The 13,363-nt window shown below is 60.7% G+C and overlaps 2 protein-coding genes across 2 annotated transcripts; both read right to left on the bottom strand.

Annotated features, from left to right (window-relative positions):
• On the bottom strand, positions 1-4,126 carry LOC131822512 (testis-specific Y-encoded protein 1-like). Its single transcript, XM_059158822.1, has 7 exons — positions 4,042-4,126; positions 2,768-2,920; positions 2,248-2,501; positions 796-876; positions 525-635; positions 177-338; positions 1-72 (listed from the first exon to the last, which is right to left on the bottom strand). The coding sequence occupies exons 1-7, from the start codon at positions 4,124-4,126 to the stop codon at positions 1-3; spliced, it is 918 nt and encodes a 305-aa protein (XP_059014805.1).
• A 2,345-nt stretch (positions 4,127-6,471) lies between these two features.
• LOC131822510 (testis-specific Y-encoded protein 1-like) lies at positions 6,472-9,513 on the bottom strand. Its single transcript, XM_059158821.1, has 6 exons — positions 8,398-9,513; positions 7,932-8,009; positions 7,682-7,793; positions 7,435-7,580; positions 7,257-7,340; positions 6,472-6,643 (listed from the first exon to the last, which is right to left on the bottom strand). Exons 1-6 carry the CDS (start codon positions 9,511-9,513, stop codon positions 6,599-6,601), a joined length of 1,581 nt encoding a protein of 526 aa, XP_059014804.1. The 3' UTR covers positions 6,472-6,598.
• Between the last annotated feature and the right edge of the window lie 3,850 nt (positions 9,514-13,363).

Below are 13,363 nucleotides of genomic sequence, written 5' to 3'. Positions count from 1 at the left end.
TCATTCCCAGGCGCCGCCTTCCTGCCTCGGGTAGTACTGGAAGGGAGTGGGCCACAGGTCCTCGATGATGATCTGGTAGGGGACAAAAGGTGAGCTGAGCACGGGGCCCCCGACCCCGTTCCCCAGCAGTCGGGACTCCAGCATCTGCGCTGCTGACGAAGGCGGAGGGGCCTCACCCCGGCGATCCTGTTGGACCCTGGGCAGCTGGGGTCACACAACCAGTTGAAGAAGTTCAGGCCGCTGGGGTCTCGCCTGCGGCTGGCAGCACCACGTTCATAATCCCAGAACCACTGGACTGGAGTGCAACGAGTCTCCCGATATCCTGCGGGACGAGGAAACTTAAGGGAGGCTCTCCGAGGCCTAGGACCCACGCCAGTTCTCGCTCTCAACCGACGACCTGTCCCCCTTCCTGTGCCAAATCCCTGCACTGCCCCGAGGACCCCACACTCTTCCCTTTCCACCCCCGGGCCCTCATGCCGGGAAGCCCTCCGCCAGCTCCTCTGCACCTCAAGCCCACACCTAACGCCGATGCTCAGGTGATACTCCTTAACGATCACGTCGTTCTGGAAGTAGGGGTTGCTCCCAAAGTAAAACATCCACCTGCAGCGGTACTTGGGACGACCCAGTTCCTCCACCTGCCGCAGGAAAGCAAGAGAAGGGGGAGGGGGAGGGGTCGTTGACCCTAGCTGTTCTGCGTGACTGACTGACCGCAACTCTCAGCAACTCAAACGCACCCACTCCAGCTCAACCCCCACTCCCAAGGCACCACCGCTGGCCTCAGGCTCCACGGCTAACCTCTAAATTGGTCATGTAGCTGTGTAGCATGTCTGTGTCCTGGTCACCTATCACAGCTGATAACTGGGGGTGATTCAGGATCTGCCTTGGGTCAAGGAGCCTCGACGTCAAGGGCGCCGGGAAGAGAACCAGGAACGCCCCGGCCCTTCCCGACTGAGAGCCGGGGACGGAAGGCGGCCTGTGCAGAAACAGCAGGCACTGCCCCGTCCCAACCTCCCCAGCGCTTGCCCTTTCGTCACCCATGCTCTGCCCTGGGGCATCGCAGGGCTTGGAGGATCAACAGGGCTGAGGCTCCCGGGGCCCAGGAGGGCAAGGTCAAGAGCCCGTCCGCTCTCCCTGCCTACGTCCTCTCTGGCCTGTGCCCGTGCTCGGCTGGGCCAGGAGGCAGTCAGTCACCACTCTGGATGTTTGGATGGTCTCGGTCCCCCTCACGGCCCCGTTTGCTTGTGTGCTCACCCGAGGCCCTGGGCCCTTGAGGGACCTTCTGTGCCCACAAGGGGGCTGCTCCGCTCGCTTGCAGCATGGCTGCACACCCAGGGTCTCGAGCAAGGGCCTGGCAGAGTCAGCCACAAAGGGAGGAAAGGGGTACAGCGGGAGGAAGGAGACAGAGAGACAGAGACACCCAAACCCTGACGACAGACGTAGACGGAGGGCTGGGAGGGTTGAGAGAGAGAGAGAGAGAGAGAGCGAGCGAGCGAGCGCGGGTGGGGGACATGGAGAGGGAAAGGCAGGGAGGGAGGAAACGTGTCTGGGAGTACCTGGGCCAGGGGCCTCAGCCGGCTTCAGGAGGGCCTGTGGAGACAGAGTTGGTAGCACCCGGGCACCGTGTCCAGGGTCCCGGGGCCCGCTGAAATCAGGCAGCCTGCTGACTGACTCTCAATGAGTGCAAGCGCAGCACAGAACCCTTGGTCTCCCGGGAACAAGGCAACGATACACGGTTTGATGGACACGGAATGAGGCGGGCAGCCTCTCCATCTGCCCCGTTTACCCCCAAATCCTTTCCTTCCAAATGTGCTCTGAGCCATGTGGGACTGGGCATCACTAGGAGTCGAGAGTGTTGACACGGGTTCCGTACCGCCAAGGCCTGTGGGATGCACAGCAACAAAGCACTGGCCCGGAGCGTCTACTCAGAGAAGACTCCACAGGTCTCAACCCTGCCTTTCCCACCAACGCCCATGCCCGCACCCTCGTCCTCCGGGACCACCCTCTACTACACCCCGGCACCTAGGCTGTGCAGTAGAAGGTTGTGCCCACTCTCTGGGGTTCGCCCACTGCTGGCAGTGGGGACTACTGCTGGCAGGTGCCCACTCCTGGAGGGGTGGGGCCCATGGATGGGGGAGCGGGGCCCTTCTCAGCACTCCTGCCCCTGGCTCAGGCACTGCTCCCTTCTGCCCTGCTCCCACTGTGGTCCACAGGAGCCAAAACCCAGCCGGCGCGATGAAGGAAGGATACCGCGCGTGCCCAGAAGCCAGGGATGCCCTGGATGATGGCCCTCCTTCGAGCCAGGTGACCACTCCGCTTCTGATTCATCCTGCGCTTGAGCCGCAGGTAGGCCCTGGTGGCTTGGACATCCACAGAGCGGAGCGCTTCCTGAACCACCTGCAGCGCGGCAAGGGCGGCCCCGGCTGTGTCGGGCCGCGGCACTGGCTCTGCCTGCGACAGCTCCTTCGGCTTCTGGACCTGCTCTGCTTGCGCCACCTCCTCGTCTTCCACCGCCAGCACCTTCTCGTCTTCCACCGCCAGCACCTCCTCGCATTCCACAGCCAGCAACTCCTCGTCTTCCACGGCCAGCACCTGCTCGTCTTCAACTGCCAGCACCTCCACGTCTTCCACCGCCAGCACATCCTCGTCTTCCCCCGCCGGACCCCCTCATCCACCACGATATCCTCCACCAACAGCACCAACTCCTGGCCCCCACAGCCTCCTCTCGGCCCTGCTGGGCCTCAGCTTCATGCACAGCCGCGACCACTACCTCCGCGTGCCCGCGGGAGCCGGTCTCCCTGAGGGCCCCCCGTCTCCACACCGCCCCCATCTGGGACCAAGATGGTCCCGGATTCTGAGGCAGCCCCGCCTTCCCAGGACCACGACTCCCTCTCCATGTGGCCGTGGCCCTGAGCCTGGGCAGCTGCGGAGGGCAGGCGATGAATGTGGCCCCCGCAGGTTTAGCTCGGACACCCGGGAACCAGGGTGGGCAGCTGCCTCTTATCCGAGTGCGCGGGTCTGGGGCACGCATGTGCACAGGGCCTCCGTGTATCCGGGGCTGAGATAGCGGACACAGCGTGCTCGCGGGTAGTCACGCATGCGGCCTGGGAGGGATACAGGCTCCGATCCCTGCGCAGAACGCTGGTTGCTCCGAGGTCTAACCAGCTATGGGGCAGGGGGCTTGTCCCTGGCAGGCCCCAGAGCCAGCCAGGGAGCCTGCCCTTGCCCGCCACCAGGGTGGCTTCCGAGCCTCTCAACCCCTCTTGTTTTTTTCGGAGATACATCTCAGGCCTTCCCCACAAGTGCCCCGGTTATCACAGGGCCACTCGCCCCTTTCTCATCAGTCCGTCCAGGACCCCTCGCCTGTCACCCGCAATTGAAATCCAGCAGCTGAATCCCGTGTCTGCCCCGAACGCCTCCCGCACACCTTCTCAGCAGAATGTGGGAAAAGCCCTGGGGGCATCAGCTGGTGATCCAACTGAGCCGCATCACTGTCCTGTGGTTTTCCCCTTGACCTGCCCAGTGGTGGAGGGAATAGGAGCCTACCACCAAGGTGCTGGGTGCTGGGACCATCTGCCTCCCGAGCCCACCACCTCCCACCCGGCTTTCCTTAAAGAAGGACACCGCACACAAAATACTTTCCCTGAATTAAATTAGCGAAAAGAGCCAAGGACCCTGGCCACCTGGGTGCCCACAGAGCCGCAAAGCAGCTTCAGGGGAGGTCCGGGATCAGACTGGGCAGCATGCTAATGGGCCAGACTTTTAATCCAAAGAGAAACTCTGCACACTGTCTGACCAAGCCAGTGGCCAAACTCTCCCACTGTGCTTTCCTCTGCCCGACTCCTTTCCCTTTTTCTCTGTGTCTCTTTTCCTCTTTGCTTTCTCCTTCATCACCGGACTTTCTTGCTAGGGCTCTTGTGTCTTTCCTCTAGCTCTGCTCCAAGTTCTGCCTTAGTCTGTGTCCGCCACTGAGTGGAGTACCAGCCGTGGAGGGGACGGACAAGTGAGCACTGACAGCACAAGTGCCCTTTCTCTGGTACTCACCACGTCCTTCCGGTCCGAACCACACCTCATAGAGTCCAAGAGCCAAGGGGGACGGGGGTACTGTGGTGGGCGGCATAGGACACATGCCGCCTGAGGGGTCAGGAAGGCCTCCTGAGTGACGGCAAGGCCATCAGCCTTGTGGTTGCATCATGGGAGGGCCTCCTTTAAAAGGAACGGGTCAGTGTGTCCTGGGGAGGGATTTTGACCGCAAAGAAGCAGGAGGAACTCCCTTGGCGTTAAGTGCAGGGTGTGTGTGGTCGCCACAAGTGTCACTCTCTCAATCTGCTTCTCAACACAAACAAACACCCCTGCAGGGAGAAAAATGCATGGCTGTCTATGGGGAGATGGAAAAATGTCTGAGACAGTCCTTGAGACTGCGCAGACTGCGGAATTCCTGGTACAATCTAAACTGACCAGCATGTGCCTTCCTGCCCAAGCCGTTGGAGGAGGCTCCTCCTGGGATTACTGCAGGAAAAGGAGCAAAGCCCTGGAGAGGGAGAAGGCTCTGGTGGTGACAGCGGGAGGGGGATGAGAGGGAGCCTGGGAGGAGAGAGAGAGAAGCCCAGAGGAGAAGAAGAGCTGGCGGAATGGGAGGGAGGGAGAGAAGGGAAGAGAGGCACAGGGGCAGGTGGGAGAGGAGTGTGCTGGGATGGGGAGGGAGAGACAGGCAGGGAGCTGCGAGGAAGGGTTAGGCAGGGTGGGAAGGACGGGTAGGCCTCCAGCTGAATTCATACTTTGCAAGGCGTATAGACCCAGAGGACACATTGCCTGTGAGGAAGGGACCCGCCCCCCAATCGTGGGAAAGCCAAAAATGGGCTGGGCAGAGCTAAATCCAGTGGTGTCCAGGAGGGCAGCTGTCACGTTTCCCGAAAATATGAGACAGCGAGTGAGGAAGTCACAGAGGAATAGAGGGTGGAAACAGTCAGGGAGTACACAGTCACCAAGTAGTGCAATTGTGGACTGCCCTGTGTCAGTAATGGGGCTGCTCACTAATGGGGCTTCACGGCACTGGAGTACGATGTGGACGACAGCAGAACGAGCAGGTTTTGAAAAGCTGGCCACGTCTATGCTACGAACGAGAGACTTGCCTTTTAGTCCCAAAGTCACAAAGAATTTGAAAGTGGGAGGAGCGAGGCTAAAACCTCAGGAGATGGACGCTTCCCTACATGGTCGGAGCAGCCTGTGTGCACTTGGCCCTTAACCAGGGGAGCATGCTGCATGGGGTGTTGGTGAGGACTAGGTGTGCCCTCTGGAGGCATTTCCCTTTTAGTGGTCTAACTGGATAGAGGGTATTGGGCACTTTCCTTCAGACCCTGGGGAAGGAGGCATATCAGCCTCAGGGTCAGCATGGGTCAGACAGCACACGGGTGGGGGTCCTGGGTCTCGCATTCAGCTATACTCTGCCCTCTCCTCTACGGACCATCTGGGGACACGGATCCAAAATCCTAGGGAAGCCGCGAACTGGGGATCACGGGGCAGCGTGGGGTTGCCTATCCGTGAGCTAGTCTCTGGACATGTGAGTGTGTGACTTTTGGGTGCCTGGGAGGGTGAGGGAGTGTGTGCACGTCAGGACATGAGAGTGACCGAACCACCGTGTGTTGGGTGCGGGGTGTTGGCTTTGCTCCTGAGTGTATGCGTCGGGGTATGTGAGTGGCTAAATATTCTGAGGCTTAGGGCGGTTTGAAACCGATGGTGTCCCTGTGTGTGTGTGTGTGTGTGTGTGTGTGTGTGTGTGTGTGTGACACACACTCTCCCTGGCATTCATTCTTCCGTCCAGCCACGTGGGCCAGAATGACAGTGTCATCTTTCCTACCTTCCCTCGTCCCACTTTCCCCTCTCCAACGTTCCCTCCACAGGGCCTGGCCCCCACTCGCTCCCGCTGTATCTGGGGCTGAGGATGACTGTGTCAGCAAGGGCCTGGGCACGCCTGTTTAGAAGAAAGGAGAGCACTGGCTCTGGGGTTCAAGAGACTAATGAAACTACCGTCCCACCCTTGCTGTGTCTGAGCTCATCCACCAGGGAGCATCTCTGGAAGAGGGTCCTCGCCATCCACCAAAACTTGACACTGGACATGTCTGGCCCTGGCTCGTCCTTCCCTTTCCTTGTCCTCTGTCATTTCCCCAGGGAAGACATGAGCCCTTTCAGTCAGCTGGCCTTTCGCTCATCTCCTCTCCCCGCCCACCTCCACCATCCCCGGGGGAAGGACCTCCGCCACGCTGGGATGCAGTCCCAGAGCTTGTGTGACCTAGACCTCTGGGCAAGCATGCATATTCCCTTCCACGGAATAAGGATGCCCAGGCAGCGTGGTAAGCATCGACGGGAATCCCATGAGCTCCGGCACCCCACCTGCCCCTTTCCATGAAGAAGACCGTGTGCGAGCGTACCCACAGTAACACACGTAAGCACGGCTGACATCGCTCTTCCACATTTTAATAAATTCACAGGAGGCCTCAGTCGGCCCTGGGTTTCTTCCCGACACCAGGCTCGAGGTGGGTCCCTGCTCGAGGGCCCAAGCTGATCATTCGGCTCCCTCTGAAAGGTCCTGGACTCTTTCCGGTCAAGCGCAAGGCTCTTGCGTATTCACCTCAACATGCTGAAGTTCCTGGGAGAGACGGATACACAGACACACAGGCACACAGGCACATATGAGGAGGCCGGTGAGTATCCTCTATGGGCCATACACAGGTTTGCTAGAGGGTTCAAGACCCTTCGGGGATCGGAGGTCATTCTGCCCTGCCCCTCTCCCCGGGCCTTGATGGCGATCGCCTGACATGTCCTCCAACCACGTAGCAAATATCTCTGTGCATGCTGGCCAGTGTTCTCTGGATGTTTGCGGTGGGCACAGGAGATTGCCCTGGGAGATGGCTGGGAAAACTCTACCGATGAACACAGAAAGGTAACGGGGTGACGCATGAGCCTTCACACCAGGGAACCCAAACTCTGTGCCAAGGATGGCAAGAGGCACTGAGGCGGTGCTCAAAGCTGAGGCGCCTGCTTCTCCAGCTCTGCTTGTTGGTGTGGCCTGACCCGCGTGCCTCAAGCTTCCCAGGCAGAACCAGTTTGACACCGCACTCCCTGACTCATGCTGATGCCCTTTGCACACGGGGTCACCGCCTCTTGAGCGTTCCGCTGAGCCGCCGTTTCTTCATCTGGGACACCCAGGTCCCACGGAGGCCTACGGAGCATTTTCTGCACCCACGCCCCGGTCTTCTCACCTGCACTCCTCTCAGTTCCTCGGCTGGGGCCTTCTTCCTCATGTAGTACTGCAGGGGATTGGGCCACAGGTCGTCCATGACGATCTGGCAGGGGAAACGGGGCGGGGCTCAGAGGCCCATCCCAGTCGGCTGGGGAACACAGCCAGGTTCACGTGCGCGGTCTGTCCCCGGGACCCACCTCAGCTATCCTGCTAGACCCGGCAAAGCTGTGGTCAGAGAGCCAGTTGAAGAAGTTTAGGCTGCTGTTGTGGTGTCTGCGGCTACGGGCCTCCCGTTCATAACAGGGGTGCCACTGGATGGGAGTGGAATGAGACGGCTCGTACCCTGCAGGAAGATGGGTACGTGCGAAGGCGCCGCCTAATGCATCAGGTGCAACCCTGCCGCCTCCACCTGCTGCCACCCCCTCCACGCAGAGGCCCCCTTACCAGCAGCCCTGAGGACATACTCCTTCTCAACGACTTCATTGCGGAAGTAGGAGTTCTTGCGAAAGAAGAGCAGGACCCTGCGGCGATCACGGGGAGACCCGAGTTCCTCCACCTGCCGGGCGGCAAAGTGGGGAGGAGGGTTGAAATCTCTGTCCAGCAGACCCTTGCCCCCCTGGCCTTGGGGAGAAATCGCTTCTGTTATCCCCTCTTCTCCCATCCCCCAGGCCGGCCTCCATCTCCCGGGCCAGACCTGCAAATCCGTCATGGAGCCAAGTATGCCTTCATCTTGCTCACTGAGCATGGCTGACAGCTGCGGGTGGTTCCCAAACTGCTTCGGGTCAAGGACTCTCCCAGGGCTGGAGAAGAAAGAGCTACAACAACGGAGCAAGTCTGCACAGCAAGTGCAGCCTTGGGTCCCTACCACTGGGACCCACTCCCTCCTCACAGATTGTGTCAAGGCCCCCTGCGCCCCCGCACGGCCCGCTGCATTCGTTAAGTCAGGTGGTTCCCTGCTGGGCGCTAGCAGAGAAAGCTGGACCCACGGCCCCCTCCCCGGCACATCGAGGACAACCTGCGGCCCCACCGGGCACCCCCGCCCGGAAGCAGGAATTCGAAACCCTCCCGATCACGGAGGCGTGAGCCGGGGCCCCTGCCACAGGAGTCTCCTGCACTAGCCCGGCCACATCGGGGTCCCTCCATGAAGGTAGCAAGGATACAGCCTTGGCCCAGAAGCCAGGGATGCCCCGGATGAGGGCGCTTCGGTGTTCCAGGTGACGCCGCCGCCTCTGCCACAACCTGAGCTTGAGCCCAGAGCAGGCCCCGCTGGCGTCTTTGTGCAGGGGCTCCAGCTCTGACTGCAGGGCCGCGAGAGCCTGGAGCGGGGACGGGGGCGGACCTGGCGGTGCCTCTGGCTGTTCTTCCCCTTCCCGCTTCTCCTGCAGCTCCTGCGCGTCTCCCTCCTTCTGGCTCCCCTCCCAGGCCTCTTCCCTCCTGTCTTCCTTCTCCTCCTCCTGCACAGGTACCTCTGCAACCTCATCCTCAACAGCCTCCTCATCCTCCTCCTGGCCCTCCTCTTCCTCAGCCTTTTCAGGCTCCTCCACCTCCTCCACCTGCTCCTCTTCCTCAGTCTTCTCTTCCCCCTCAGGCTCCATCTCTTTCTTCTCCACCACCTCCTCCTCCTCAACATCCTCAACCTCCCTCTCCTTGTCCCTGCCACCCTCGGCCTGCTCAGCCTCTTCGGCTTCCTCCTCAGCCTCCTGCCACTCCTGCTCTTCTGCCACGTCTTTCTCCATCCCAAGCTCCTCTTCCTCTTCCGTCACCTCCTCAGCTTCTCTAGCCTTCTCCTCTGCCTCCTCTTCCTCCTTCTCTGGCTCCTCTCCCTCCTCTGTCCCCTTCTCCTCAGCCGCCTCCTCTGTGGGCTTCACGTCCTCCGTCTCCTCCTCAGGCGCCCCCTCCTCAGTCCCCAGCTCCCCTTCTTCCTCCGCTTCTTCCCACGCACCAGTCTCCTCAGCCTCCTCTTCCTCCCCATCCTCCTGCCGGTTCTCCTCAGCCTCCTCCTCGGACTCCTCGGACTCCTCCAACTCGTCGTCCTCCTCCTCGGTCTCCTCTCCCTCCTCAGCCTCCCCGTCTTCCTCAGCCTCACTCTCAACCTCCCTAGCCTCGTCGTCATCGTCCTCCTCCTCCTCAGTCTCCCCGGGGTCCTCCGCCACGCCGACCACCACAAGTTGCCACACCAACATTAGGTCATCCCCGACGAGCACAAGCTCCACCGCCAGGATGGCGCCCTCTCTCTCCCAACGGCCTTCCTCTTGCTGCCCAGGCTCTGCCGCCATCCCACCGCCTAGGCCCGGCAGCACCTTCGCCTCTCTTGCGGGGGTGGGGCTATATGTCCACGGACAGCCGCGTCCTGATGGACCTCTCCCTCGACTGAGTTGGTCAGGATTCGGGGGCAGTCCCGTGTCCCACGTGGCGCCCGGCTGGGGCAGCTGCAGGGGAACGGAGCAGGGGCGGGTGAGCGCGCGGCTCCCGCAGGCGGCCGGGCAGTGGAGCTCTGCGGCCCCGCGAACGGTGGAGGGTGGACGTCCGCCGTCTCCTCCCGGAAGCCAGCGGAGTCTGGGACGCATGCGCACAAGGGCTTCCGGCCAGGAGCCCACGGGGCAGAGGTGGAGGCGGCACGCTTCGGGTCTTGGCGCCCAGGAGGCCTGATCCGCGCCCAGGACAATGGCAGGACCCCAGGCCCCAGGAGCCACAAGGCGGTGGGCGTGGCCGCCACAGGCCCTGCCCCTCACCCCCTGCTGGAGGCGGCCAGGGAGGCAGCCAGTGCGCCTCCTCCGGGATGGCCTCGGGCTCTACCTAAGGAGCCCCAGGCCCCAGTGCCCACAACTCCTTCCCCTCCATCCCGTCGCCTCCTTTAGCACGCTCTCCGCCCGGTGTTTGTAGCCTGTCAAGGAGAAACTGTCCCTGGCCCTTCCCCCACGCAATCCTCGAAGACTGAGGACAGCGAAGGCACCACCGGGGACCCTGGTCTAGCGTGCGGGGGACTGTCAGCCCAGGCATTGCAGAGCAGTGCCATTCCAGGAGACAGCGGGTGGGGGGGGAGCTGTCTGCCAGTTTGGGGCACTGTCTGCCAGTGGTTCGGCCACTGTTTCCCCCAGGCCATGTCCTTGTCTGCTCAGGACAAGGGGGACCGAGAGGGCTCAATCCATCGATCTGCCTGTCCTTTCCCCATGCTCTGCTCTCCCTCTTCCCCGGTCCGTCTCGGTGTTTGTGTTCCCGGCGCTGTTTCTCTGCCCACTCTCTGGCCACAGGGTCTCTGGAAGATCGAGGCTTCAGGAAGCAAGATGCAGAAGCCTGTCCCAGAACCTCCTTTCCCATGAAATAAAAGCCCCCTTCCCCTCTGTGACTAGCTACTGTTCACGTGACCAGGGAAAGGGACCCAGCTGGTTGCGCCCGACGCGTGCGCGTGCAAACACACACAGACACACACACACACACTCACACTGACACAGCACACACACTTACCCAGTGACACGCAGTGTGTTTGGCATGGAGCACGGAGGGAGGCGTGCCTTTCGTGCAGCCAAGGGCATACGGCAAAGGGAACCCGGATGTCCCTCCCCTGAGACGATGTCTGGGCGAACCCTGTGGATGGGCAGTTGGGCATTATGTCTGTGGGCCAGGAGGCTACAGGGTGCACCCTATGGAAGGCCGGAGACAAGAAGCTGAGGCCGGCTCCCAGGTGACACAGCACGTAGGCCCGTACCTTCACTTGCAGAGACAGCGTGTCTTCCGTTGCCTTCGGGTGAAACTTCAATGCCATGGGGAAGGCGTTCCCAACCTGTCTGGCCTGCAGAGGAGAACACATCTTCTCTAGCCTTCCCCTGCAGCTGAACAGGTCAGGCCGCGAGCTGAACTTCAGGCTGGGCCAGCACGTCCCCAGTGCTGGCCCCCACTCATGGATAGAGGATGCCCAAAGTGTGGCTTCGGGCCAACAAGGTAGGCTTGGGGCAACTGGTGTGGAGCCATTGCAAGCCGGTCTCCCCCAGCATTACAGCAACAGACGGGTTTCTTACAACCACATCTCAGTCATCTCAATCATCAAAGGGCCACATATGCCGCGCCCTGTACACGGAAGTGCTGGTTGTGGTTGCTCTGGCGGTTCTTCAACCTCTATGTGTACCCAGCAGGTCCATACCGATTCTTCCCGCCAGCCACGGCTTCTTCTGTACCCTCGCACAGGTCTTCTTCGGCTCCGTCTCCTGAATCCGCGGTGGATGCATGGCTCTGCGCCGTGGCTCCACTCCTAGGGCGGCCGGACTAATGTTATCGCGGGGGTTCGAGCTGTGCAGAGTTCATGCTGGCTGCACTCTGAGGTGCCAGCAGTGTTCAGTACAGCCGTGGGCTGACATGCCCATGTGTGTTCAGACCAAGGTTTCTTTGTGTGCCCACAGGTACACGTGTATGCAGCTGGATGTGACACCGTGTGGGAAGGGGTACAGAGGCATTGCCTTCCATGTACACACAGGTGCACGTGGAAGCGTGTGCACCGACCGGCCTATTCCGTTCCCGGCCGGAAATCGAAGGGTTTGCCGTGGACTGGATTTCATATGCACCCCCACTGCCTTGGACTGTGGTTTCCATCTGTTCAGCCATCATGTGGATGATCTCCACGTCCACTCCCAATCCAGGGAGACATTCATGCAATGACAGGCATCTGGCATTGCCCTGCTAGGGAAGGAACACGACAGGGGCCAAAGGACAAGAGGTAAGCATCCTGGCACGGAGACATCACGGGAGGCTCGGTCTCAAGGGCACCTTCCTTGTTTCTGGTCCCCTGTGCCTAGACACATGTACACTGGAAAGCACACACGCATTCTGCGCACCCCATCCCTTGCCTGCGAGGCCACATTTATGAAAGACCGTTGCCCTGGGTCCTGCAGTCCTGTAGCAAGCATCCGTCTCCCAGCAGCTCTGGCCATTAAGCCCCTGAAGCTGGCGGTCTTCTTCAGGAGGGGCTGAGCCCTCTTGTGCCACGTACCTGCTTGCCCTGAAGCTGCTCTGAACTCCAGAGAGATGTTCATGAGCCACATCCCCTGCTTTGCACCCTAAGGCCCTGGGAGGAGACCCGATGTCCTTATGATGTGACCAACAGCTTAAGCCGTTGCTACCTGAGGCATGCTACCTGAAGCATGGGTCCAATCCTAAACACCTCTTTTCAGGGCAGGCGGGGCATTCCCCAGTCAAGGAAGCAGAGCACCTGATTATGGGAGACACTTGGGAGGGGTTTTAGCATCACCATCCGGCCTTTCCTCTCCCGTTTGGAGCTCGGCAGGAGTGAGCCATCGAGGATCCGAGGCAAAGTGGGTGGGGTGAGCACAGCACATTCTGGGGTCCTCCGGGTCTGGAACCCCACTGGCAGCCCCACTGCAACCGTCAGCATGCCTGGGACTTCACCTCCATCTTGTCGACACGATGGATCCTAGAGACTGGCCTGGGGGAGCATGAGGCTACTCTCCAGCTTAGGCGACAAGGAGACCAGAAGGCGTGACGACGGCCTGAGCAGTCTTCCTTTGGCCCGGTGCTAACCACCACCCTAGAATTCTCCCTGAGGGGCTGCATCGGACTTGAGATCCCCAGCGCTGACCAAGAGCAGGCAGACTTATCGATGTTCAGGCCTGAACCATGAAGCCGGCACATGCGCATGGGCACGTGGAAACACACAAGGGCCCACACAAGGCCTCGCAACACTTTCACCCATGGGTGTGCAAAGAAACAGACACAAAACGTAAACACACACTGTCTCCGGGATGCAGGCATCCATCCACACTTGTCACACACACACAGGAGCACACGAAACACACACACACAGCAACGATGCACACATGACGACCTACACACAGGGGAGCAAGGGAGGACACGCAAGTCCACTAACACACACACGTGCACAGGCATACACACAGGGTAACAGCTAGGAGGAACGCTCAAACTGGGTGGCCAAACCGGGTACGTATTCGCGCACGCACAACAAACACCCATGCACGTGGACCTACCCACAGCGGCTCCATTACGCACTGCACACTCATGTTGCACCAAACCCATGGAGCAATGCAGCGTTTCCCCATTATTCCACGGAACTGTCACCTGTGTTGGGTGAGGTTACCCACAGGAGGGTCTGGAGTCCAC

Source organism: Mustela lutreola, chromosome Y, assembly GCF_030435805.1.
Source record: "Mustela lutreola isolate mMusLut2 chromosome Y, mMusLut2.pri, whole genome shotgun sequence".
NCBI lineage: Eukaryota > Metazoa > Chordata > Mammalia > Carnivora > Mustelidae > Mustela > Mustela lutreola.
Note: the sequence above shows the minus strand (reverse complement) of the source record. Positions and strands in the feature narration are given on the sequence as shown.